The 26,398-nt window shown below is 39.9% G+C and overlaps 1 protein-coding gene across 2 annotated transcripts in view; it reads right to left on the reverse strand.

The window, feature by feature from the left end:
* nrg3b (neuregulin 3b) overlaps positions 1-26,398 on the reverse strand; it is a 312,090-nt gene that overhangs the window by 56,503 nt on the left and 229,189 nt on the right. For both annotated transcript variants that reach the window (XM_033610813.2, XM_078163170.1), the window contains exon 3: positions 668-741. In XM_033610813.2, the coding sequence (XP_033466704.2) occupies positions 668-741 (74 nt within the window). The remainder of the gene's footprint in view (positions 1-667; positions 742-26,398) is intronic.

Raw genomic sequence — 26,398 nt, forward strand, 5'->3', positions numbered from 1 at the left:
ATGACAGGCGCTCCGAGCGGTTGGGGGATTCAGTGCCTTGCTCAGGGGCACCTCGGCAGTGTCTAGGAGGTGAACTGGCACCTCTCCAGCTACCAGTCCACGCTACATATTTTGGTCCGGACGGGGACTTGAACAGGCGACCCTCCGGTTCCCAACCCAAGTTCCTAAGGACTGAGCTACTGCTTATTTTGCTAAATATTTACCTCTGTCTCACTTCTCACCTTCAGCTTCACCTGTCATACCTGGTATTTCTTCATATTTTACTTGCCAGATTTTTGGCCATTGCCTCTCTTCTCCTTTCATGTTCTTGTTCTCTTTGTACCTTGGATTTTCTTTAAGGAGCGCCTGATTTTCGGTGAGGCATTCTGACTTAGCTAATCAGGCGATGGCCTGCCTCACATGAGTGAGTGAGTTCTGTGCATTGTGCTCCCAGAGTGCCCCAGAAGCTATTTTTTATAAAGTCTTACGTCCAAGAGTACTCCACAAACCTGTGCTGCAAGAGTTAACGTTTGCCTGATCCCACTTGATTTATATTTATCTTGTTGACTGATACAGTACAGTCAGAGATTCGCTCAGGGGCATGTAACATGTTCTCATGAATTTGTTTTCATGTCGCAGATCAATACACAGATATTGTAGGATAAAAAAAATAGCAAGGAGAACGTACTTGGGTCTGACAAGATAGCATCTGTCTTGGGTACAAACTGGTCACAGCGTAATCCATGGTAGCCCTCCTTACACCTGCAAGAAAGAGAGGGGGAGAAAAAAAAGAGACAGAGAGCAAGATTAGATGTAAGACAAACCAAGCAAAAAGTACCAGAGTACAGCGTGAACCATCAGCTGCAGAGACTTTCAGATAAGGAAAGCTGAGAACAGGAAACCTAGAAAGAAGACTGAATGGACTGTAAAAAGTGGAGTGCTCACCGAGGACTGAGGTGGTGGAGGGAGATACACAGAAACTGTCGAGAGGGGTGGGGTGAGAAGAAAGAGAACGGAAGGGGGGAAGATAGTTGGGCAGGCCTAAGCAGCGCCTGCAGCCTCACTGATAGCACATGACTGACAGGAATGCCAGGTCCCAGTGGAAGAAATGGGGTGCTGTGATGGAGAGTACTTGGCGTGATGCAGACGACTCAAGATCTACGGTGGATGTGAAGCTGCCACAGTTGGAACACTCATATAAACAACGTCCTGGCACAGTCCAGATATTTGCCTTCATCATCAAATAAATATCCCTGCACTGTTGATGCCTGCAGATCCCTCAGCAACTGTCATAAATATATCCACCGAAATTATGACATTTGAAGTTTGACTGTGCATGCTGCAATATCCGAGCAATACCCTCGTCGTTATACATTATTATACATGAATAATTCTTGTTAATGATCGGGGATTTTTACCAATCCTGTGCTGATAACTGAATGAATAAAAAAAAGCCTTGAAAAACTTACTTGTAAAGTTACACATAAAAATCAGGTCATAAATAAAAAAGTGTGGAGTTGTTCCTCTGCACTCACCCTAGTTTGGCACAATCCTCAATAGTTTTTGTCTCAAAGAGGACTTAGGCATTTTTTATTCCTGTCTCCAACAGTGGCCATACTCACACACATTCAGTGGGCTGATCCATCCCTCTGCTCTTTCGCGGCTTAGGGGAGACAATTGGGGGATTTGCTTTGATGTGTCTGTTTCAACATAAACTCGTACATGACTGAGCGATATGTCAGAGTTGTCTGTATTTTCCTCTGCTTCATCGGCCGATGACATATTGTAGGTGAACTGCGGGGATTTACGCTCGCACATTATCTGTCAATATCTGTCCAGCACATTTCCACTGGTGTCACCGATCTCACGTACAGTTTAATGCACTGGATGAGTGACAGGCAGAAGTGGACCATTCGGTCTCACTCAGCTCAGCTCAACCTGATAGTTTGAAGAAAAAAAAATAAAAGAAACAACAACGACAGTGCCAACAACAACTGAGCTCTGTAAAACAAACTGAGCAGCAGTGGAGATCACAAGTTGTTGGTTAAGGCTGGGATAAGAGTGAAGACTGTGATAGACTGTCATTTTTCTTTGTTTTTACATCTCAAGCTGCAGTTTCAGCCTCCATTTGTTCAGTGTGTCTTGCCTCAATATGTGCAGTTTCTTATCCCTCCTGTTCTCTCTGTGATGCAGTATGGAACTGCACCATTGATGAAAATAAATAGGACACAGTATATGGTCCTCTTATTTCACGCTGGCTCAAAGCTGATGGTAATGTTAATGCACCTGTGTTTTCACTGGGTGTTCATTTTTTAAATTTTGGCCTGTGCAGTGATTTTGTGGAGCCAAAGCAAAATGCTCCTGCCATGGTAGGTTTAGTGTTGTGCATATTAGGTGGCATGCTGCATTGTTGGTACCTGTTTTAGTGTGAAAATTGCAATCCAATTACCAGAAAAATGTTGCACTTATCAATGTCATTTCTGTCATCGATGCTGCTCTGTTCTGTTCCCAGGGGGTCTTTGCTGCTGCTCTCCCTGCCTTAGGCTTTCCATGTAGGCACATGGAAGGGCAGGAAGGTTTGCTCTCTCTGCCTCAGGCTTTCTTCGTAGGCGCATGAAAGAGACTTTCTAAGTAGGCATGTGGAAGGGCAGAGAAGCCCCAGAACAGAGCCATACCGCCAAAAATAATACTGCAAATGGCAATTAAAGTGACTAAAGTGGTCCTGACAGAACAGTCGGTTTTGTTATTTGTTGGTCTCAAACAGTGGTATTTAGTTTGGCAGGCGTCTAAGTGACGGGCCACCCACCATCCCCTCCATACCTCGATGACAAAGTCAGCTCAAATACATTGTCACCTTACAACTGTGATATGATATGTACAAAATGTAGAAATATGATGTTGACGTGGTTTGCAGAAACATACAATACTAATATTTAATTCTGGTGACTGGGCTGAAAATTATATTTCCATTTACTCCAATAGAGACATCAGAATCATTCAATAGGGTATCAAGCATTCTCCATGAAGCTTTTATCTCTGTCCAGGTGAGAAAAACTGCAGGTTCCTCACTACATGTTCCCTTTCACATCCCATCACACTTAACCATTTGTTCCATTGCCATTTTAAAAATACAGATTAAAGTCACTTTAAAAAATAAATCGAAAGATGCACACAACATTTTTAATCCTCTGTGCTACAAAGTGAGTTTGAAAAGCTTTAGAAATCTCCTCGCATTCATAGTGATCAGCACTGCTGTCAAGCTGCAGGGCGTGATTGTTGAAACGGTCATTTTGTGTTATGTGGCAGTAAAAATCTCTCTAACTGCACCTTTAAATAGTGGGACTCATTACTGTTCAATTGATGTGTGAAAAATACCCTTGAATTAAACCCTTTAAATCTTAAACCTCAAACTCTTTCTGTCATTTCATTTTCCAAAGTAATAAGCAAAACACACAAAAACCTCCATAGTTCTCCGCTCAGGCAAGCAAAGGAGGGGATAAAGAAGTTGATTCTCTGCTGTCATTGTCTCTCCCACAGCCAGAGTTCTGCCTCTTAATCAGTCCGGGAAGAAATGACAAAAACAATATGCTGGTATTTTACAAATTCTGCCTGAAGTCTTTCTATCATGCACACATACACGATCTTATGTCCCTGTGCTGTTCTATAGAACAGCATGCAGAGCTTCTAATACACCAGTAAGATGACAATATTTTTGGTCTGAATGTTGCTGCTTCATGGAGATATTTTAGGAAATGCTCATTAGAGACCAAACAAAATGAAGGATTCATTGTTGGCAAAATCTTATGATGTTATTGTAATGCAGATGATGGTTAATTGTATTCATACAGAGTATTGCCCAGCTCTTGATCACTGTGCGTTTGTGAGCCAGGACTGGTTTAATTAATTATTTGCATAATACAGTATTTAGTACAATGAACGTGTCTGTGGTGAATAGCATCAGATGGATTCTTACGGTCGTTGTGTAAAATTCACTTAGTATGCATCTTACAAAAAAAAAAATCCAACATGATTTAAGTGACCTAAAATAAACGCTTTGAGGAAAAAATATGAATCAAAATATCCATTTAAAAATCATCATTAATTCCCATAAGGGATCCACCATTAAATCAGACCGCATGTTATACAGTGAAATGAAATATGCAAAAACAACGTGCCATGTGATGCACCAAACCAAATGACTAATGCAAAGATAACAAATTAATTAACAAATTAAAACTGCTTTTGTATGGGAGTCATTAATACAAAGCCATGGTGGGATTGAACACGAGAGAGAATCCCAGGAGAAGCTGGAGTTTTGACTCGTATATTAATCTGACATCAAATGGTAAAAAAGAAAAAGTTGTTAAATGTATATTACAGGAAACAGGGAACCTTACTGATGTTACTTCCTGGGTGGCCAGATACAGACATACCCATGTTCTCGGTTAAAAGCATACTTGATTTGGTATAAATACGCAAGCACTGTCCCTTTTTTGTCAGCGTGCCAATCAGAGTCCACCAGCCAATCGGGTACAGTAAAAATTCAGGGAGGAACTCGAGGCGACCACTCAGATTCCAAGGGTATATCGTCCCTCCCCTCCCCTCCCGTTGCTTGGTTCTGCCCTACATCACACCTTCCATCCCTGGGTGTAAGCTGAGACGCCTTGTTAGTATTCTGAATCACGAACCCAAAGGCAGAATGCCTGTCTGGCTATCTGTTTACGTCTGGGCTTGCTTTTTGTTTGTCTATGTCTCCATCTCTCCCCTCCTGCTGTCTTTGTAGCACTGTGAAACAAGCTCAGCCATCCCTCAATGAGATGCAAACAATGCTTTGTAAATGTGTTTGTGTGAACATGGTGTCGAGTGGATGATAAACAAAAAATGTGAGATAATGACGTGTTTTGAGTATGTGTTTGGGCGTGTATCTTCCAATAGGGGAAATGGGGGAACAGGAGCGTGTATTTATGTATGTGTGTGTCGGTGTGTTTCAAAATGGGGAAATATCTCAAAGAGAACCCAGATGTGTGTGAGGATCGGGGCACATGCGACAGCTTTCTTCACTGAGTCTGTGTGTGTGTTCATATCCTGCAGACGCCGTGTGTGTGAGCAGCAGCTATAGACTGAGAGCATGTTTTCCCCCACTGCTCCGGAGCTGTCAGTGACTACCCAGCTGCCTTTAACACATGTTCAAGTCACAGAGAAAACACACCTCTGAGTCTGGAGGATGACGGAGGGGTGGGGTGTGCTGCCTCCTGACTAATCACCACCCTGCTTGTTAATTAGCGTGAAGAAAAATGGAGGATAGTTTGAGTGCAAGGGGAGGGAAAAGAGGTTCAAGGAGGAGAGAAGGGATGGGAATGCGATCATGTCAACCAAACTTTCCATTTAATCTCTGACGCCCATGCATATTGGCTTCCACATGTCCTATAAAAAACCCCTCCACATGAGCTATTAACGGTGAGGCAGAAGGGAAGTATTATAGCTTACTGCAAGGGAGAACTGTTCCCAGAGTGTTGAGCACTTAATGACTAGATTAACTCAGGCTTGCAACTTACTTTTGGATGCACAGTATCTGGTGGCCATTGATAGCGTCAATAAGATATATCGTGGAATACAGAATTCAAAAGGGGATTCATTTAACCAGCATCTGCTGACAACTAGTTCAGTGACATGGGCAATTCTGTGGCTTATGGTGATATGATATGGTCTGTGTTTTACAAGACAGGTGAGTAAAGTAAACACAAGTTCAAAGTTTATCCTTGACCTTGAGAACAACAGTTGGACATTTTGGGAGATGTGCTTCTTCGCTCTCTTGTTAAGCCTTAAGCCACGCATAAACTTTGATTTGAGCCCGTTTCGACGCGATTTTTGAGCCGTACAACTCGTTTTAGAGTCTGACCGAATTTCAGGGGAGGAGTGAGGACTAATCATTGCCTGATCAGCAGCTCCACACGGGACGTGAGACGTTGGGATGATTTTCTGATTTCTTTCGTGACTTTCGTGTGGCTGTTGTGAGGCTCTTGCACTGTTGAAGCAGAACAAGGACTTGATTCCCCAAGGTCAATGCTTTTTTGCTCACTCAATCAATCATACAATGTAGCTGATATCTCGCAACTGCTGCTAACGTGTGTGTGTGTGTGTGTGTGTGTATGTGTTACTTGTACATGCTACACAGTGAGGACCAATAAACATATTTTAGCAACAGAGTGAGGACATTTTCACAAAGTGAGGACATTTTGGCCAGTCCTCACTTTTTCAAAAGCCTGTTTGAGGGTTAAACTTGGTTTTAGGGTTCAGGTTAGAATTAGGCTTAGGGTCAGGCATTTAGTTGTGATGGTTGAGGTTCCTCACAAAGACAGAAGTACAGAATTATATGTGTGTGTGTGTGTGTGTGTGTGTGTGTGTGTGTATGTGTGTCCAGAAATGGACTTTGAAGCTCCTCCTGGGACATAGGATAAGATAAGATACGATAAACTTTATTGTCCCAAACAGAAAATTTGCCATCTGTGTCGACATTATTGTGAACTGTACCTCCACTAGCATATTTTACCTGTCCACAGCCCTGGAGCTTTCCAATGAATCTTTATTGATAACTATCAATAGCCAGAACATTGCCACGTACTGTTTAATTTTCTGTTTTTTTTGCACATGTGATACGTGTGAGCACTCAGGTTGTGGCTTGACGATTGGGCCAGACAGTGTAAGCACATAAATCATCAGCTTTGGCTTTACATCACAGATGATTTACTCACACAGTGGGAGTTGAAACTGAACATTTTTAAAATGGGATCAAATTAAATGTGTATGGCTGACTTTAGATGAGAAGATCATTGCCACTCATATCTAAGCGGTAATAGTGCTGAAGCTGAAAGTTAGCTTAACCTTGCATAAAAATTGGAAACAGGGGAAAACTGTGCCCAGCAGGATTCCAGTCTTAATGCTAAGCTAAGCTAACTAGCTCCTGGCTGTAGCTTCGTGTTTACTAAGCAGACATGAGAACACTATCAATCTTCTCCTCTAAATCTTGGACAAAGGAGAAAATCAGTCTTTTCCCCCAAATGTTGAGCTGTATCTTCAAGGACATCTCATCCATGCTGGCTTAAAGGCCGAGGTTCAAAGTTCATTCTTGACCTAAGAAACTGGGCTGATGAATCTCCATCTGTTGATGGAGATAATGTGATTGAAAGCACTGCAGTAGATGCAAACAACAGCTTGGGGGACTATAACTTCTCTATGTCAGATGAAGTATTTATTTCCAAACATGCATGTTTCCAAACTTGATGGGGTTGGCAATCTGAGCAGCTACAGTGTTATGGTAAGTATACTGATGTGTGGCTCATGATATCTGGGACACGGAATAATACTTATTAAGCTAATTTACAGTGGCATTGAATTGGAAATTCAATATGGTATAATACTAAATTGACCTTGTGTTGAGATTGTTTTCTAAATTGAGTAATTTAGCTAATCACGAGTGATCCTTACAGAAGCATCATTACATTACAAACATTACAATTGTAAAAGTGATTTGTTTTTGTATTTTTTGTTGTATATATACATTTTTGAAGGGTGAAGATATACACATGTTGAATGTGCTCTGATCAGATTTTGAAAATCCGCTCTCTTCTATCATTCCTATTCCAACAGGACTGAGAAATGGACTAATATTTCATAAGACACATAATTAAGTCCATATACTGCACATAGCTGCATACACTTTTTAATATGAACTCAATTAAATATGACTATTGCTGTTTCGTGGTGTCTGTACTCTGAGCTACAGTTCACCTAAGTCAATTCTTCTGACTGAAGGCAAATGGTTTTCTACAGAGTCATGTTGCTGTGTTTGAAATTCCATCTTTGATAAGAACATTTGGCATCCTGTAGTGTTCGACATTATAGTTATGCCACTTTAAAAAGAAACACTTTTGCTCTCCATGAAAATGCTTTCCAACAGCATGTCTTGATTTATCTCAACTATAAGACTGGGCATTATGAATCAAGCTGGCTAACCCTGAACTGCAGGACATTTCTATCATCAGCTTGTTAGCTCAGTTTGCCAAAATGAAATTAATAACTTTGTGTTATGCTGGCATTGACTCTGACTTAGAAATCGTACTAAGAAAAAGAGACACTGCGTGCTCCAACAACTTGGCACTTGATCTAATCTACACATGACGATTGGGAAGTCAACAGAAAGTATCTACAAATTTGAAACACAGATAATGTTGGACTGAATCCATTCTCCCTTAATTACCTGACTTCTTGGAAATGACTTTCTTCAGTCTCACTATCAAAGGCAATCATTATTTGGCAGTGGGGGTTCTTGCCACACTCAATAGACACATTTGTCACACTGCACCAAGTCTTTTGACTCGCTGCCACATCTCATATTGCATACCAACTGGCGTTGTTAAGTATTACTGAATTGGGCGTTACCCCTAATTTCCATAACTTGACCTACAAGTCATGCATAATAAAATCAAGATTTGCATATGCATGTGCAGCGCAGATGCAATATGGTATTATGTTAATTGCTAAATATTGAAATAAATTATTTAAAGTCTGTTCACTGTGTGGGGATCGGAGGTATTTTAATTTGCTCCTTTTTGAGATATAGCACCTGCTGCAGTCCATAATATCCACCTATTTTATCAAGTGTATAAATACAGCATAGGAGGAGGAGGAGGAGGCTGAGGACAGTTGATTTAAGCTGCATTCGCTTTCCACCGCAGCCTAATTTTTACCACTGGGAAGGTCGGGATGACTAACTAAAATCCATTTTTTATGAGCAGAAAAAAGTAGACCTCCAGTGATCTAATTTCTTTTATAATAAGAAGTACGCACATAAACATATCATATCCATCACACACGCACACATGCATTCCCTCACGTGCAGCCATCTCTGCTTTCACTCTCAATATCAAAGCCTAATCAGTGGCTGACACTTCTCTCATTGTTATTGATGGCGTACGAGGGAAGAATAGGCTATGAGTTGGCTGCAATCTGCCCAGATTGTTTTATGGTTAAAAAAAAAAAGAAAAAACACAACATGATACAAGGCCAAAATGCCTCCAATAAAGACAGCCTTCTGCCTTTATCGTATAAGCCATACATATCTCTATCTGTCTTTTGCAGCAGTGCAGTGGGGAAGGTACGACGGACATGATTTATACCTCGAGCGAATTTGATGGATGTCTATTACTGCGTGTGAGCTGTTTACATACAAGAGTGATATGCGGCTGCCAGGATGTGTCTGTGTTCAAAACTTTAATGCCACACCGAGAAGAGGCCAGGAAGAGGTAAAGCTAGAAGGATGGCTGTCACCGAGCAACTTCTCTTTCTATGAAAATAACCGAGAATGTGTGGATACAAACATAATGCGGGCATAGCAGTTAAATAATTGGCACTATAAATTTGGGTAGACTTAATTACTTTGATGACAAAACAGAGCATTAATAAAAGGCATTTCATTTGCTGGGGACATGGAAAGTATGATGTATGATGTATAGTGCTATAATACTGTGATTAAAATCTAGATTGTCAGTCAAACAACTGTTTGTCTCAGATATTGCGAATGCAAACTCAACTACAGTTAATTAGAGCTTCATTAGGTTTCTGACTAATGAGCCACTTTACTGTTATACTAAACACATTGTGAATAAAGTTAAGTAAGGTTACACTGTCCTCATTCCTTTTTAAAGGTTTCCCTGTTTTTTTTGGATCACTTCCTGAATACATTTTGCTGGTGAATAGTGTTTAAAGTATGTTGCATTTTCCTGAGCTGTACCCTGCTATAATTGCCGCTGCAATGTCCCCATTTTGCTGCAGGGATCATTACATTTTCATCAGCTAAGACAGTAAACAAGGCTGCTGCAGCCATTTCATTCATCAAGATAAACACACACTTACACCATCTCACTATCAAATGTCATCCGAGCTAACTAGCAAAATAAAATATTCCATGACACAAAAGAGCAACACAGCAGCACACAGCTTTCTGTCTGGTCTGGTGTGCCCTATCTACAATGCTCCAAGTAGTCATTAAGCTCTTGGAGGATGAAGACGTCCCGGCTTGTTTGCCTTGCACATCAGTGGGGCTGAATGTGAAACTGGGAGCTGGCACTGTATCACGCAGGAGTGCACACTACATCATGACGGTGCTCCCGAGCTGCGAGTCTGTAACAGGTGCTGTTTCAAAGGACTAGAGATAACAGAGGGGAAAGAAAAGGGTGAGGGGAGACGGACACAGTGAAGGAGGGGGGTGGATGCTGCTGAAGGGGATGTATTCCTCTTCATCTTCAGAGATTTCTTTTTCTCTCTGGATGTGTGTGTGTGTGTGTGCATGCACGTGTGCTCAGAGTTGCAAACATATAACGGCAGACTGGGGAAATTCTATTCTGTTTTGAACAGAATAATACTTTAAGCTATACGCTCTTGAAAAATAAGGATGGATTTTACCAGCAGTCTGTATAGGTTAAATATTCATAAGATTTGCACTGCCAACCTTGTATAATACTAAAAATCTGCATTGTGTACTATTAACCCCTGCATGTAACCTTCTTTTGGCTTCCTACCTCTAGTGATTCATAATTTAGCGGTGCACTGCCTGAGTGCTACCATACTCAACTACAAGAAAAACAAAAAGAGTCAATTGTCTTTGTTGTTTGGAGCAAAAAAGACATTTTCCTCATTGTCTTCTTATCTGTAAATATAAGCACAGAGCAAAGCCTAACACAGCACATAGGGGGAGATAACGTTATCATCAATCAGCTCTGTTTGTGGTGATCAGCTGGCGTGTTTGCTGAAGACTTGCTTAACATCATCAATTAATGGCGGGTCTGTTTAGAGGTGCCACAGTAAAACAATCAACAGCTCTTATTCCACAGGGTGAGAGACACGTAGATAACCGGCTATCACTGCAGCTGTGCTGTTAATTGCACCACGTTTCTGTTAACAATGTTATGAGTCATGCCCCATTGTCATGAGCAATATCTTCAGGTGCTACCGGAAATATATGACTCCTTACTGATGACATTTATACTGAGGTGAAACGGTTATATATTTAGCCTGCAGGGGGTGCAGTTTTACATAAATCCTACATGCTCAAAGGATATGCTAAAGAGACAAGAAGACAAGGTGGCGTACCTATAAATAAGAGTAACACATTACTCCATAAAATGGTTTCACCAGGGAGCTTTACCTCAAACTAAATTATGATGGATCTATTCGCTTGGTCTTATTCAATCATTGTTCTTCTTCTTCTGCTGACTAAAAATTTGAGTACAGGGGAGATATGGACTCAACAATGTCATGCTGAACAGTAAATTTGCTCTTGGATTCCCACATTTTAGCACAAATCCAGGGTGTCTACAGGTACTAAATCTTAAATTAAATGCTTTTGAAGACCTTTTCAAGATATTTTTTCAACCAAATATAAGACTGATTTTTGGACAATTCAGCTTTTCCCTTATTTAAGAATTGCAAATACATGTAATGAAATGTATAAAGGTAAGTAGTGAGTATGTGTAGAGTAAGTAAGGTTAGTCTACATTTTGCCAACAGGTAAGTGCAAATACAAAGTTTAAAGACAATAAAATGTTCAGTGGTTTAAATTTTTCTAATGTCTTTCACAAAGAGTTGAACTTCACCTTGAAAAACTGCCCTTTGTTCGTCCTCTCTGGTAGTCAGGGAGAAAAAAACTGAAGGACTCGCACACAAAGAACAAGCGATTCAGACTAGAGTCTGGATTTTTAAATGCTTCTCTTTCCATCTACAGACTGTGGAAAAATGTGAAAAAGTGCAAAACATTTAAGTCTATGTTGAACTTTTCAAAGTGCAAACTGAGTCATGCATGATGAGTCACCCTATATGTGGGTCACTCTCCAGGTGCACCCAGCCAGTCATCAGGGCTTGATTGAACACACGAGGTCAATTGCCAGTAAGTCAACAACGAAAGTCAAAGTGCTACCCCCCATGCTGATCCTAAATCAGCTGTTGCACAACACTTTACAGATTGCAATTATTAAAGTTAGCAAGGTTAATCTAAATTTGTCCAAGAGATAAGTGCAAGTATAAGTTTAAAGACAGTAATAGGTTCAGTGGTTTAAATATTTGTAACATCGTTTAGTCTTCTTCTCTGGTGCAGTAGTCAGGGAGAACGTGTAGTGCAGCAATGAAGGACTCACACAAAGAACTAAAGAGATTCAGACCAGGGTCTGAATTTTTAAATGTTTGTGTTTGCATCTTGGGGCTGTACAGAGGGAAAAAATGTGCAAAAGTGCAAAGCATTTAAATCCATGATAAACTTTTTCTAAGTGCAAAATGAAGCATGCATGATGAGTCACCCTATATGTGGGTTACTCTCCAGGTGTACCCAGTCAGTCATCAGGACTTGATTGAACGCACATGAAGCCAGTTGCCAGCAAGTCAGTCATTAGAAGCATACCAAAACAATGAAAGTCAAAGTGCTATCCCCCGTGCTGATCCTAAATCAGCTGTTGCACAACACTTTACAGATGGCAATTAAAGTTAGGTAGGTTAATCTAAATGTGGTCAACAGGTAAGTGTAAGTATGAAGTAAAAAGACAGTAATAGGTTCAGTGGTTTAAATTTTTTAACATCATTCTCAAGGGTTGAATTGCACCTTAAAAAACTGTCCTTTGTCACTTTTCCTCTCTGGTGAAGTAGTCAGTGGGAAGGTGTAGTGCAGCAATGAAGGACCCGCACACAAAGAACAAAAGAGATTCAGACTAGAGTCTGAAATTGAAATGCTTCTCTTTACATTTAAGGCTGTGAGACTGTGAAAGAAAAAACATGCAAAAGCACATAACATTTAAATCCATGTTGAACTTTTCAAAGTGCAAAATGAAGCATGCATGATGAGTCACCCTATATGTGGGTTACTCTCCAGGTGCACCCAGTCAGCCATCAGAGCTTGATTGAACACACGAAGCCAATTGCCAGCAAGTCAATCATTACAAGCATACCAAAACAATGACAGTAAAAGTGCTATCCCCCGTGCTGATCCTAAATCAGCTGTTACACAACACTTTAAAGATGGCAATCATTCTGTTATGGGACTGGCATTCTGTGGCGTTGACATGATAATTCCCAGTCATCAATTGATCATTCCTACCTTCAAACACTAAACCCCAGTGGGGTGTACAAAGAACTAGATATGACCTGTTTTTCTGTGACTTCACCTTGCTGTCTCACTGTACAACCAAGTCCCATACCCAGTGTACAGGCTGATTCATACTTTTGCACATTTTCTCACTGTGTGCACAGCCCCAAGATGTAAACAGAAGCATTTAAGAATCCAGACACCACTCTGAATCTCTTTTGTTCTTTGTGTGTGAGTCCTCTATTGCTGCACTATTTAATACTTATAACATCAGAAATGTGGTCTTTCACACAGACTTGTTTAAATCATTTTGGCAAAAAATAAATTAAAAGACAGATAACAGAATTAGATAAAATGTTTGTGTATGTTGTATATGGTAATCAAGACCTCACAAATTCTAATATCGGATTATATAACAACTTTTTAGCAGAGGTATGGACTGCAGTCACATCACTCGGACTCAAACCAGTTTTGAAACACAAATGTGATGACTTGAAACTTGACTTGACAATATCAAAGAACACTTGCAACAAAACTTGGACTTGAACACCAATGACTCATGACTTCACTTGGTGCCTTTTGTCTTGAGAATACTTGATATTTTCCTCAGTCTAAAAATTAAAAAATATGTCGACAAGTCGACACTTAATTCCCCAGATGATTTACTTCATTTGAACCAATCCCACCGCATCAAATCAAGTTGCAGGAGAGAGCCATGAATGTATTGAGTGCCAGTTGGAAAAAGTGATAACAAAGATTATTTTGTTTGCGTACAAACACTATGTGGTGGTTAACAAAAATGAATTGCAGTATCCAAAACGTGGGTAAAAAAAATTACAGATGGAGATGCAACAACTTCTAGCTTTGTCCGACATTTGATAATGCGCAAAGAATGGTAAGCTGAGGCTAATATTAACATAGTTAGTTAGCAAGCTAAAGCTTAGACAATGGTAGTTTAACAGCTAAGTAACTTCTTTTTGCAAATAAATAGATTTTTTAAGCAATCATGATTTTTATATATCATTTCTCTGTCGTTCAAATGGCATTACATTGGTGAAGAGCATATTATGACTTGTTTAGGACTTGAAAGTCAAAGTTTAGGACTTTGGACTTGGCTCAGGACTTGAGTGCAGGGGTCTACTACAGCAGATAGAACCCCTGGTGCAGGCTGTGCGTGAAGCTCCTGAGACAGTTGAGTACATGCTAGCATAATGTAGGATGCAAGCATGGAATAGTGTGCATGGGAAGGCACAACCCAGTGGCTGGGGTAATGAATAGCAACATCTGTGCCAAGTATGGACTGGAAGTCCCAAGTTCCGATGGGACACACTGCCGAAAGTGGCTGAGAGCAACAGGGCTAAGATCTTTTGGGACTTGGAGTTCCATACTGACAAGCAGCTGCTAGCTAACCAACCAGACAGAGAGACAGAGTGGTTGTTGACAAGGAGCAGAAGAGGGTAGTGGTGGTAGATGTGGCAATCCCAGTTGACAGTAACACCAGAAGGAAAGAACATGAAAAGACTGAGAGGTACCAAGGGCTAAAGGAATAACTAGAACAGATATAGAAGATGAGATCCAAAGTGGTCCCAATGGTAATAGGAGCATTAGGGGCTGTGACCCCCAGACTGGGGGAGTGGCTCCAGGAAATTCCAGGTACAACATCTGAGGTCTCTGTCCAGAAGAGTGCAATCTTAGGAACAGCTAATATACTGTGCAGAACCCTCCAACCCTCAGGCTTTTGGTAGAAGACCTGAGCTTGAGTAAAACGAACTACCCCTACCATCTGAACCAGTTGAATTCAAGCTGATTTAAGACTTTTTAAAATGACCAGTGAACACCCTGATGCAAACACTCTAATCAAAACAATTAACCAAAGCAGTAGTTATTAATCTAATGATGGGGTGCCCAGTGGATCAGTGGGTAGAGTGGGCGACCTATATACAAAGGCGATGTCCTTGCCGCAGCTGCCATGGGTTCGGTTCCAGCCCATGGCCCTTTGCTGCATGCCATCCCCCCTTTCTCTCCCCCTAACACTGTCCTGTCTACTAAAAAAAGACACAAAAAAGCAATAAAAGAATCTAATGATGACTTGGATGAGGCTAAGGCACTGCTAACACAGTTAATGTTAACTATACTCATTAATATCGTACAGTTTTTAAGCTGACAAGAGAGATAACTGCCTGAATGTTTTGACTAAGCTCATCCTGACAATCTTAAAGCTTATGAGAGCCATCAAAACAATATCTTCCTGAATCACCGGAGACATTTCTGTGACTTTTATTATTCATTAGACCTCTCCTCCTTTTGCATGCCACTGCCAGCACCAGACAGACACAACACAGGCTTTTGGCTGCCTCCACTATGATGCAGTACATTACAAATTTAAAAAGGGGTGTTTGAACTGTACCTTGAGAGAACATAATGTGATTATTAAACAGTAATAAAGAAAGATGGCAAGAGAGCGGGAGAAAAAAAAAAACACCACAAGAGCCCCTGCTTGTCAACGAGGTGTGTAAAAGCTTATCTTCTTTGATATCCTCTACATGCCCCTTTAGGACCAGTGCCAGTGAAAGAGTAATTAAGTTGAACTGTGTTGTTTGGAACGCTGACAATAGATAGAAAATACAGTCCTGACATGACTCATTACTTGTGAGTGATTGAGTTTAATCTTTATTTGCGAACAGCCTGTTTGACTCAACGTTACGAAAGGTGCCAAGAACTGTAGTAGGTGAGGCAGATGACATCACCGCAGCAGGAGCGAGAGTGACCTGAATTATTCACCTCCCAGTGGTAATGGGTTAAGTGGAGATGTATGTAACATCGTCGTCTTGTCTGCACACCCTGTATAAATGTGGGCTTCTGTCTTTGAGATGATGATCCTCTCACAGTGATGCAGATCACTTGCATGTGACATAGAGGAAACATGACTGGAGTGCATTTGAATCTTGAATGGATTTAAAAGGTGTGATGTCACACAGAGCTGAAAGAGAACTTGTGCACTGTTCAAAGGCATTTGCTTAACATGCTTTCAAATATTCATAAGAGACAGTCACCTTTTCTAAAAAAGTAACCCTTTATGCAGTGTTAATTTGGTTAATGAAAAATATGATAAAATATATTCGTCAACGACCCTTTTTTCATGACAAAGACGAGATGTTCACAAACAAAAAACAAACAAACAAATAGATCTTTGTTGATAAAAACTATGACCAAATCTGTGTTTTGTATTTGTAGATGAGAGGTATTAAAAGGTGAGTGGTGGGCTATCGGACAGTCAAAATGAAAGAAGGGGAGAGGAGGATAAGATAAGATAAGATATATTTGTCTTGGATATATGCAGTATCTGCCGTTAAAAGATACAGATACAAAAAAGTTTAAACATACAGTTCCTACATACATACAGTCCATACATAGAGCTATCACTTTTCACAATCCCACACACTCAGTACCCACAGTGCACGTACAGACTGCCATCAGCTAACAAACTGCATGCTGCCCATTACACAACACATCTGTTTTACACAGTCATCATAAAGTAATTAGAATGACTAATTATTTCATGAAAGGTATAGAAAATTCTGCCGTGAATAAGCAGCCGTGTGTACCTGACTGTGGATGGTGGAGCTGCTGAATGCATCTGGGGAGCTACTGGTTGCAGAGATGGCTGTTAGCAGCTAGCTCCGCTTGTTAGTTGCTGTCTGTTGACCCCCACAGGACTCTACTAAGATGTGGACTGTCTGGAGAAGGCTTATGATGTGATGTCTGTTTGACAGCCAGGTAGGAGGCTGGGTTATGTTTGAGTGTAGCTGTGCTGTAAGTAAACAGTCTGAACTCAGCTGACTTTTCTCTGACAGCTGAAAGTTTAGTTGCACAGACTCTGTGGGAGAACATGAGTTTAAAACTCCAGACTAACATGTTGCAGATATAGAAAGAATTCAGGGTGAAACAAAATTGTGTTTCTGCTTCTTCAGAGTGAGATTGGTGAGTCAGCGTTTACAGTAAACCTGGGTTCAAAACATTATAACAGTCTCAAAGTTTTTGAGGCCATGAATGGAGAGTTTGAGCTTTTCAATGATGAGTAGTAATTGTGTTCTCTAAAAACATCCTGCAAATAAATCTGCTGGAGAAATCTAAGCTTGTCAATGTGTAAAAAATCATTTGTACTTGAAGAAAAAAAAAATATGTATAATAATTCAATTCAACACTAGATACAACCTGTTACCTTGATTCCAATTTCCAATACCCATATTTTAAAGAGGAAAAACATTTTGACTAAAATTAAAGACAAAAAGTAGACTGAAATGTAATGACTTTCCGACAACTTTAACTTCAAAGGATAAAAACGAAAGTAAAACTAATAAGTATCCACAGGCAGCCTGTTTTTTGTTACTGCATAGACTGTACACATAGCAAGCACGCCAACTGGGCATGCTCCAATCTTTTGTTCCAAATTCCAATCCAGTCCTAAATATATATATATATATATATATATATATATATATATATACACATATATATACATATGTATATATATTAAACAGTCAAGCCAGCCACCTCACCGTTATGAAGTTAGTTTTAAATTAGATAATTTCACTTCCGACTCAACAGTGTCTTCATAGGCTCACCTTCCAGTCCTCATTACTGCTGGGGGCTGACGCAGACCCTAAATTATACTATAAATAAAACTGTGTGTGCGTCCGCATGACTGCAGCTGTTCGCGGGCGTTCCATGAAGGAAGTACGTCCGAGCCTTATGACTAAGTCTAAAGTACATGCCAAAATTAAAACTGCCAGTATGACAACTATTTATATCTGAAAATATTTCAGAAAGTAATTTGGCCAAAGTAAAAAACTTGTCCTTTGTATGAGCATGTAATGGTGCTCATTATTCGCTTATGAAACCTCTGCCACCAGATCAGCCCTTATTAATCTCCATTTCCTCACATTTTCCGTTAATATGAACGGTAATGGCTCTGTGGACAGATAACTCAGAAGAAATGACCTTTATCTAAACAAGCGCTTCAGTTTGTAAATAAGTGCAGCATTAAATGCAGACGTCTCTTGGATATGATAGGGCGAGAGAGATGTTTTACTGTAGACTAGCAATTTAGTCTTAAATGAGAAGGCATTGCCATTAAAACATGATTATGCTGTGATTATAGGAGGAGCAACTGTGGGAAGGGAGAGTGAAATCTTTTATACAGTACACTTGACACAAAGTATCAACATTTCTAGAAACACTGTCATTATCTGTCTCCTCAGGAGCAAAAACACCAACCTCCAGCATGTTGCCATATTTTAGATCTCACCTTTGCTTTATATGAGACTCACAGTAAGCATGGCTGGTTCATGTATCTCATCTGTCTTCCCACAACCATAAAGAGTGCTGCCTCTCTCTGCTTCTTTTTTCTGTGTAAATTACATTAAATATCTTTGGGTTTATTGCTGTTGGTCAGACAAAAGCAGTGGCTGTCCTGGCACATTTGATACACTTAGGGAGCCTCCATGTACAATTTAACTTTCTAATTGGACTAGTGATGCACTGATTTTGAAATTTTGGGCTGATACTGATACCAATGTTTAAAATAGCAATCTCACCTACAGCCCGTACAGATGTTTATATATTGGTGTTTCTAATGTTTTTGTTGTTATTTATTCTTCTTTTGTTCAAGGGAAAAACAGAAAGCTACGCTTAAAAAAAGAACAGTTTTAAAGTCATTCAGTTCTCTATTACACTACCTTTGAATGAGCACTAATTCAATAATACACATTTATGAAACAAGCTTAAATGTAACATTCTTTCACATGAAAAACTTCTTAAAATAAAGCAAAGAGCCTTTTTACTATATATATTACATAATTCCCTCTCTAATATGTATTTCATAGTGTTCTGAAAACATCAACAAATTTCTCCTTCAAACAGCTGTGTTTATTCAAGTTTCTTACCAAGAGCTACATTTTACAAGATTTGAACACATCAGCAGCATGTTTCGGGGTTCATGTGACATCCGATAACTCGCCCATCCCCCTCCATCCTGCCCTCCACAGAGCAGGTAAGTGTAATGAGTTGAGGGGGGGAGGGGGCGGCAGGAACCCAGAAAAATAGGCCTCTATATTATTTGGTAGGCTTTGCTATGTAGTTATGTTGTTGTAGCCTTACCTATATTTTAAAATACTAGTAGTATTAGTATTAGTAAAAGATAAACATTTTGATTTTATTTTCTCCCCCCACTTGTGGCGCTCCCTATGGATGACAGCGCCCTTAGCATTCGCCTATACTGCCTATGTGACAGGCGACACTGGACAAAACAACCAGGAGAAATAAACTCTGGTATTTCTCATATTTTAACAAACAACTAATAATGATATAGTCAGCAGGTCAAACATATGAAAAAATAATTGCAGCCCTGGCTGAAATAATCATCATGATATTAACGAAGATGTTTGCATTACTGATATCACAAAATGGTAAATGTAAAATCACATATGAAATGTTGTTTAGTTCTGCTATTATGAAATACATGAGACAATATTCTTTACATGTGTCGAACAAATACATAATAATGACAATAATATTATACATATGTGTGTGTGTGCGTGGAAAAGGAAGAAAGAGAAAAGAAACAAACAACAGGAACACAAACAAATTAAAAATAAATCTACCTAAATGAACTGCTCACAAAAGAAAATACCAAACGTTTACAGATGATCTCGATAAAGACCCTATTTCTTTTCTCCCGGGCTTTCTCCAGATAATTGGCTAATTTATATGTTTCAAATGTGAACAGATATCTCAGTCTTTGTAAATCCTCCATATTTAAAAAATCAATATCTATTTGTATCTTATTAAACAAGTAAGTTCACAGTAAAAAGGACCGTAGAAAACAAAATGGAACTCATTTTCTATATTGTTCACAGCACATTGGATACATCCGCTTTTTGTCTTCTAGATCAACATAACGTCTAGTTTCAACAGTCAAAGATAAAATACCAGATCTCTGCTTTTAGACATGTTATGTGCAGCATAATTTTCTGCACAATTTTAAGTGTTTGTCATCATAACACATTTTGGTTTCGTCCATATATAGTCATCTCACTGCCCTTGTCCTTGGCAAACACAGATTCTCTAAACAAACCAATATTGAGCTTTTCATTCTTTTGAAAAAAGCTTCATTAAACCCACAGTTACAAAACAATGTGCATACAACTTTACACTAATAAGTTGTTTATCCCTGATAAATAATTGCCTCATTAATCGTCATCCTTATCAGTTAACTAATTCCATAACTGAACTATGCATTTCCTTCAACAAACCATGTCTCCCACTAAAGTAAATTTTGATCCATATATATGTGTGTATGTATGTATAGTATATGTATATATATGTAAACGTACACACATATAACCTTGTACTTCTATACTTGTAAGGACCCACATTGACATCATGCAGTCCCTAGTCTTTTAACCTAACCATTTACTGGGTTCACACTAGACATAGCAGCTCCCTTATTTGTTAACTGTTGTGCAGCCGCCTATTGGCAGTCACCTGACCATCCACACCGGAAGCGCATTTCTCAGTGCCAGTCAGCAGGCGATGCTGCACTCTGCTCTGTTTAAATCACATGTAGAGCTCTGTCTCTGTCTGCCTGTATCTATGTGTGATTTGTGTGTGTGTGATTACTCGTCTCTGTCGCTCCCTGTTCAGACACAACTGACAAATATGTGGAACCATGGGATGCATATTCATTTATCATTGTCAGATCATTTATATCATACCTAATAAATCCTCTAAAGCAGTGGTTCCCAACTGGTGGGTTGCAGTCCAAAAGTGGGTTGCAGGTTCATTCTGAATGGACTGCAAGTGACTTGTGAACGTGTCAGGTTTGTAAAAAACACAGTTTATTGAATTCACAGCACAGAGCTTTTATTTTAAAGTGTCGTTCCCTGTGGTAGAATGAGTGACAAATGGACAGCTACTTGACAAAGACAGCAAACTAACTCAATGACATGGCCAAACACAAGTATGACACTCAGTATATTAAACTGCATGGACCTTGAGCTAATGATTTAGGAGAAATTGGGACCCTGGGGCTGGACCAGTTGGGAACCACTGCTCTGTGCTGTTCAAAATAGATTTTCAGTGTTTTATTGCCAGATTCACTCGCAGCTTGCAGAAAAAACACACCAGAACCCAAAACTATTGCTGCAGATCCCGGGCCGCTCAGGGTCCTTGGTGCTACATTGCATCCAGAGTGAACAGCCCAATCAGTTAACATGGCCGCTAAAAGTATGTGGGTAGTGCTCCATGGAAAATTGGTCTTGTGGGAACCCTAACTAGCACAACTAAATGCCTATCCCTAACCCTTACCCTAAACCTAACTCTATGCGTTTTTATCCTAATCTACCCTGAAAATCAACTGCAAGTTTGAACCTTCAAACAGGCCTTTGAAGGTCTGCAGGTGAGGACTGGTCCAAATACCCCCACTTTCCAAAAAATGTCCGCAGTCTCAAGTGTCTATAATTCTAATTGGTTTTCACAAAGACAGATGCATGAGTACACACACACACACACACACACACACATTCTTGTACTACTGTCTTTGTTAGGACCTCACTGACATAATACATTCCCGAGCCCCTTACCCTAACCTTAACCATCACAACTAAATGCCTAACCCAAACCAGTTACCCTGACCCTTACCTAAACCTTATTCTAATCTGAACCCTTAAACCAAGTCTTAACCCCTTATACAGGCCTTTGAAAAAGTGAGGACCGGCCAAAATGTCCTCACTTTGCAAAAATGTCCTCACCATATTGCTAAAATTTGATATTTGGTCCTCACTGTGTAGCATGTACAAGAATACACACACACACACACACACGCATATGTATTACTAAATGTAGGCACGTTAAAAAAACAACCTAATAATCTTAACTAGCATTCATAGACCACTTTATAACTTTCCTGTTAGTGGTTAACCACTGTCCGACAGGGATTTTCACAGTAATAGTCACATTTTCGGTCAATAGCATAAACACAATGATTTTTACATTAGCAATGGGTTGAAAACACTGATACTGTGAATGCCCTCAAGAGCTGCAAGTAAATACTAAAATCATGCGCTGAGGATTATGTTATGGTTTTCTACACAAACATCAATGATATTAGTTATGCCCATTTCCCTGCTTCTCGTCTTGCCCTACATAGTACAAATCTGGCTCTGGTTCTTATGTATCTGGGGGATCATTCTGCTCTGTGATGCATAACAGAGTGCAAAAGCCATGGCGGCACGTGGCTCCAGGTGTTTCCACTGATCTGCATGCATATCAGGAGCTCATCAAAGAGGTCGAGTCAGGTTAACTTTCTGTCTGCGAATAGCTGTTGCTGTTTTTCCCAAGGCCCACCCATTGCCAAGTAGGGACACTGCAGGTTGTTTTTTTTTTTTTTGGCTTTTTTAAAAATTATTTTCTGTAAAGAAAGAGGACACTGCTGCCTTTTGTGTGCAGTGTTTTGGGATGCTGCTGACATCTGCCTCTACAACCTTAATCCTGTCTGCTACATTCAGCATGATTGAGTTCGAATCATTGCAAATGCTAATGGACTCCAAAGGATCTATACATACACACTCACGACTGCACACACACAATTACAAATACCCCAATACACACACCCTGTGTACAACACAGTCATAGCAGAGCTTTGTCTGTAGATGAACTGTCTTGAAGCCAAACCCTCTGGCTAAGCTACAGTATCAGCTGTAAAAGATGGATTAGGGTCCTTTATAACTACTCTCACACTGAGGCACGATGTAATAAGGTGAGTGTGTGTTTGTGTGTGTGCTCAAGGAGAGAGGGCACATCTCAAAGTGACTGGCTGCACACAGCTACTCCGTCTCCCATGTGTTGAATGTGGTATGTTTACTCCTGCAAGCTGCCTACAAGTGCGAGAGGTTTAGAGCAGTGTAGCTGTGATAGAGACGACTGGAACAGCTTACACTCTAACAGAACCCAAACAAGAGTCTGGGGGAAAAAAGAGAGATTGCTCCCATTGTGATCAATCTGACTGCCTTAGCCAACCAGCCTTGAATAGACGGTCACATTTCTTTACCCTGCAGGCAGACGCCGCTACGCAATACACTGTCAAACACAATGAATGACATCTTAGCTCAGCTTAAAATCAAATTGTGCATATTGTGCTTGATGTCTTTATAATTATGTCTATACAATATCTGCCAGTATAATACTGGCTGAATGCATTCTGGACGCTTCCAGTCACAAGTGGGTGTAAGTAAGGAATGCACTGTTTATGAAACCTGGAATTTGTTAGTTTGGTTATTACACCTGTGCTTGTTCTTACCAAAGGGTGCGAATGGAAAACACTGTCAACCTCAATGTGCAAAACAAACAAGACAAAGCTGATGGTTTGGTACATTTTAACCTTTTTAAACATCCACTGTACGTTGGGCTGAAAAATGAAGCCAACACAGAAATGCCAAAAACTGCAGGTCCTCTGATGGCAACTTGAGGCTGCCTTCAGAGTCATTCCCCATTGAAACCCAGTTAACATGCCGAATAATACAGCAGAAATAAATATGTGTATAGTCTGGTACAAAAAACGGTTTTGGTCTCTATAGCTGATTTTGGGGCTGCTCCCTAGAAGTCGACTAAACGTTAGTAGGTCATTAGTTGGCAAGTTTTCATTGTTTGCTTAGTTGCAGAAAAAAACCCAGAAAACATGAAACTCTACTAGTAGCTGCGTCTCATCAAAATAAATGAAACATATATGACTGGACCATGTGGTAATTTAATTTGAAAGGAAAGACACAGGAAGTGGCCACGCTCAGCATACAGACAGGAGTCACGTTACAAGGATGAATGTAAAGGATGAACCCAAGGTGATATGTAAACTCATCTTCATTGGTCGACTACAAACATGACGTATTATCTGAAACATGGAAGTAGCTACATGCCCATTAGCCACTTAGCACAATCATTACTGCTTTGCCGACAGCGTCATTAATAGGCGGCTCGCTCAGTGTGTGACGTGCATATGTAGATAAAATATAGGCCTATATTAATGAAGGTTCATTAGTACGGTTTTGTATTTCTCTGTAATGTAGCACAGTGTTAACAATGTTACTGATACTATTCTTTCTCACACCTTCAACTCAAACCATTGTGCTGCCCCGCCCATATTATATGATTTAAAAATTACATCAATATCGTAAACACACGGGTGACTAGTTGACTAATGGCCCTAAATGATGGCTATTGGTCAACTAGGAAAGTTCTTAGTCGTGGCAGCTCTAACTAATTTCAGCATTAATGACAACTGTGCGACTCTCTTTGTGTCTCTTATAGGAAATTATGTGTCTGTTTTGGTTGTTTTGTGTCTCTTTGTGGTTGTTTTGCCCCATTTTGTAGTTATTTTGTGTCTCTTTGCAGTCCCATTCCATCTGTGGTCTTTTTTATGCCTCTTTGTGGTCACTTTGAGTCTCTTTCTGGTGGTTAAGTGTTAATTTAGGTGACATTTTGCAGGTGAATGCCAGGTGGGCCCCGTGACACCTTAAGTGCAGTAATCCAGCAATGTCTGCGAGGCACAACACAGTCTATGAGTCAGATCCACCCCTTGCTCCTCGACACTTCCACCTTCTCATCCAAATATGGTCACTTCTGGATTCAAAATTCAAAGATGGCAATGGCCTAAATGTCGAACTCCAGGCTTTAAAATGGGAGTCCACAAACCAATGGGTGACATCACAGTGGCTACGTCCATTATTCTATACAGTCTGTAATTACACCATAGCCACAGGATTCTGATTGGTCTCTTTGGTGTTCATTATGTGACGGATAGTATAGCCAGAGATTTTTGCAGGTCTTAATTATTATCTAAGCATTAAACTGTATTGCAACTGTTTCATTTTGTGACCAATTAGAAAATAAGAATATATCCTAATGAGACAGTCTATTGAACATAAAAATGATTTATTAATAACCTTTACTTATTGATGATCTCTCACATCACTCCACAGCTCTGTAGATATACATGTATTGATTGCCTTCAAGAAGTTTAATTTCATGCCAGTATGAGCCTGCAATTAAGGAACATCAGTATGTGGTCATACTGCAGTAGAAGCACTGTGCAAGAATGCTACACAAGACAAAAAACCCCAAAGGGCCACTGCATACTCCCAATTCCCTACGTGAACAATTTTAATATGCTAACCATGCTGAAGCCACAATCTGGATCTAATTGTAGCAATTTGAATCAGTCGAGTCAGTAAGTTAACTGTAGGATGTTTTCAAAATGAGTGGCTGTGATACCGTACTCATGACCACACTTAACGACATACATAAATATCTGCTGTCAGACTCAATCCACCTGAACATCTCATTTTGCCTGCCAGAAAATCATGAGTCCTCTTCAGCATATTATATCCTGCTTGTAATACCTGGTCTCCCTGAAATAGTCTCAAGCTACAGAATATTAACAGTTATGAAGTCGAAATCAAGCACACTATACGCAGGTCTAAGCTTTGACACAGCACAAATCTGAGCTCTGAGATCCAGCTGGAACACAAAACAAATATAGTCCTCAGGCAGCGAGAAAACAAAATCCCCCCTAAAAGATTTAAGGAATGGATTTCACATTTAGAAATGAAAAATGAGGCTGCAGAACAAACTTATAGCTGCGATGCTAATTGGAAGAGAATTGAGCCGGAGAAATAACCTCACAGTCTCACTGCAGATGTCAACCATATAGATTTTCTGTGTGGACAGTGATCTATATTTACTATACACTCTGTAAATACACCAATATTTTATGATTTACCTATCGGTGAGTTTTTCATGTGAGTAAGGGCTATTTTTTAGCTCGTGGACAGCTATGAATTGGTATTGATTAAATTCTAATTCAGTTCCCCTCGTTTCGCAGTTATTGCCAGCTGAAGCTGAGATGTACCGCCTGTCTCGGCAAATGTAGCTAGAGCACAGAAATAGATGACCTCTGTTGCTTTAATTACCCTTGATCCCATGCAGCTTGGTCAGTGTGGTCTGTTTGAACTGCTGGATGATATTATTTACATTCATAAGTGTACAGGAATTAGAAAGCTATATTTAAAAATCTCTACTGCCTTCAAGAGAAATACTACAAACTTAGCACATGTTTCACAGCTGACTTGAGACAGTTAAAAAATTACAACATTTTAAGAGTGCAAAATGCTGTAAAGAGATCAAGATGATTTTCCCAACATTTGTTTCACTTCCCAAAAGCGCAAACAAAATAAACCCCCA

This window comes from Epinephelus lanceolatus, chromosome 21, assembly GCF_041903045.1.
Source record: "Epinephelus lanceolatus isolate andai-2023 chromosome 21, ASM4190304v1, whole genome shotgun sequence".
Lineage (NCBI taxonomy): Eukaryota > Metazoa > Chordata > Actinopteri > Perciformes > Serranidae > Epinephelus > Epinephelus lanceolatus.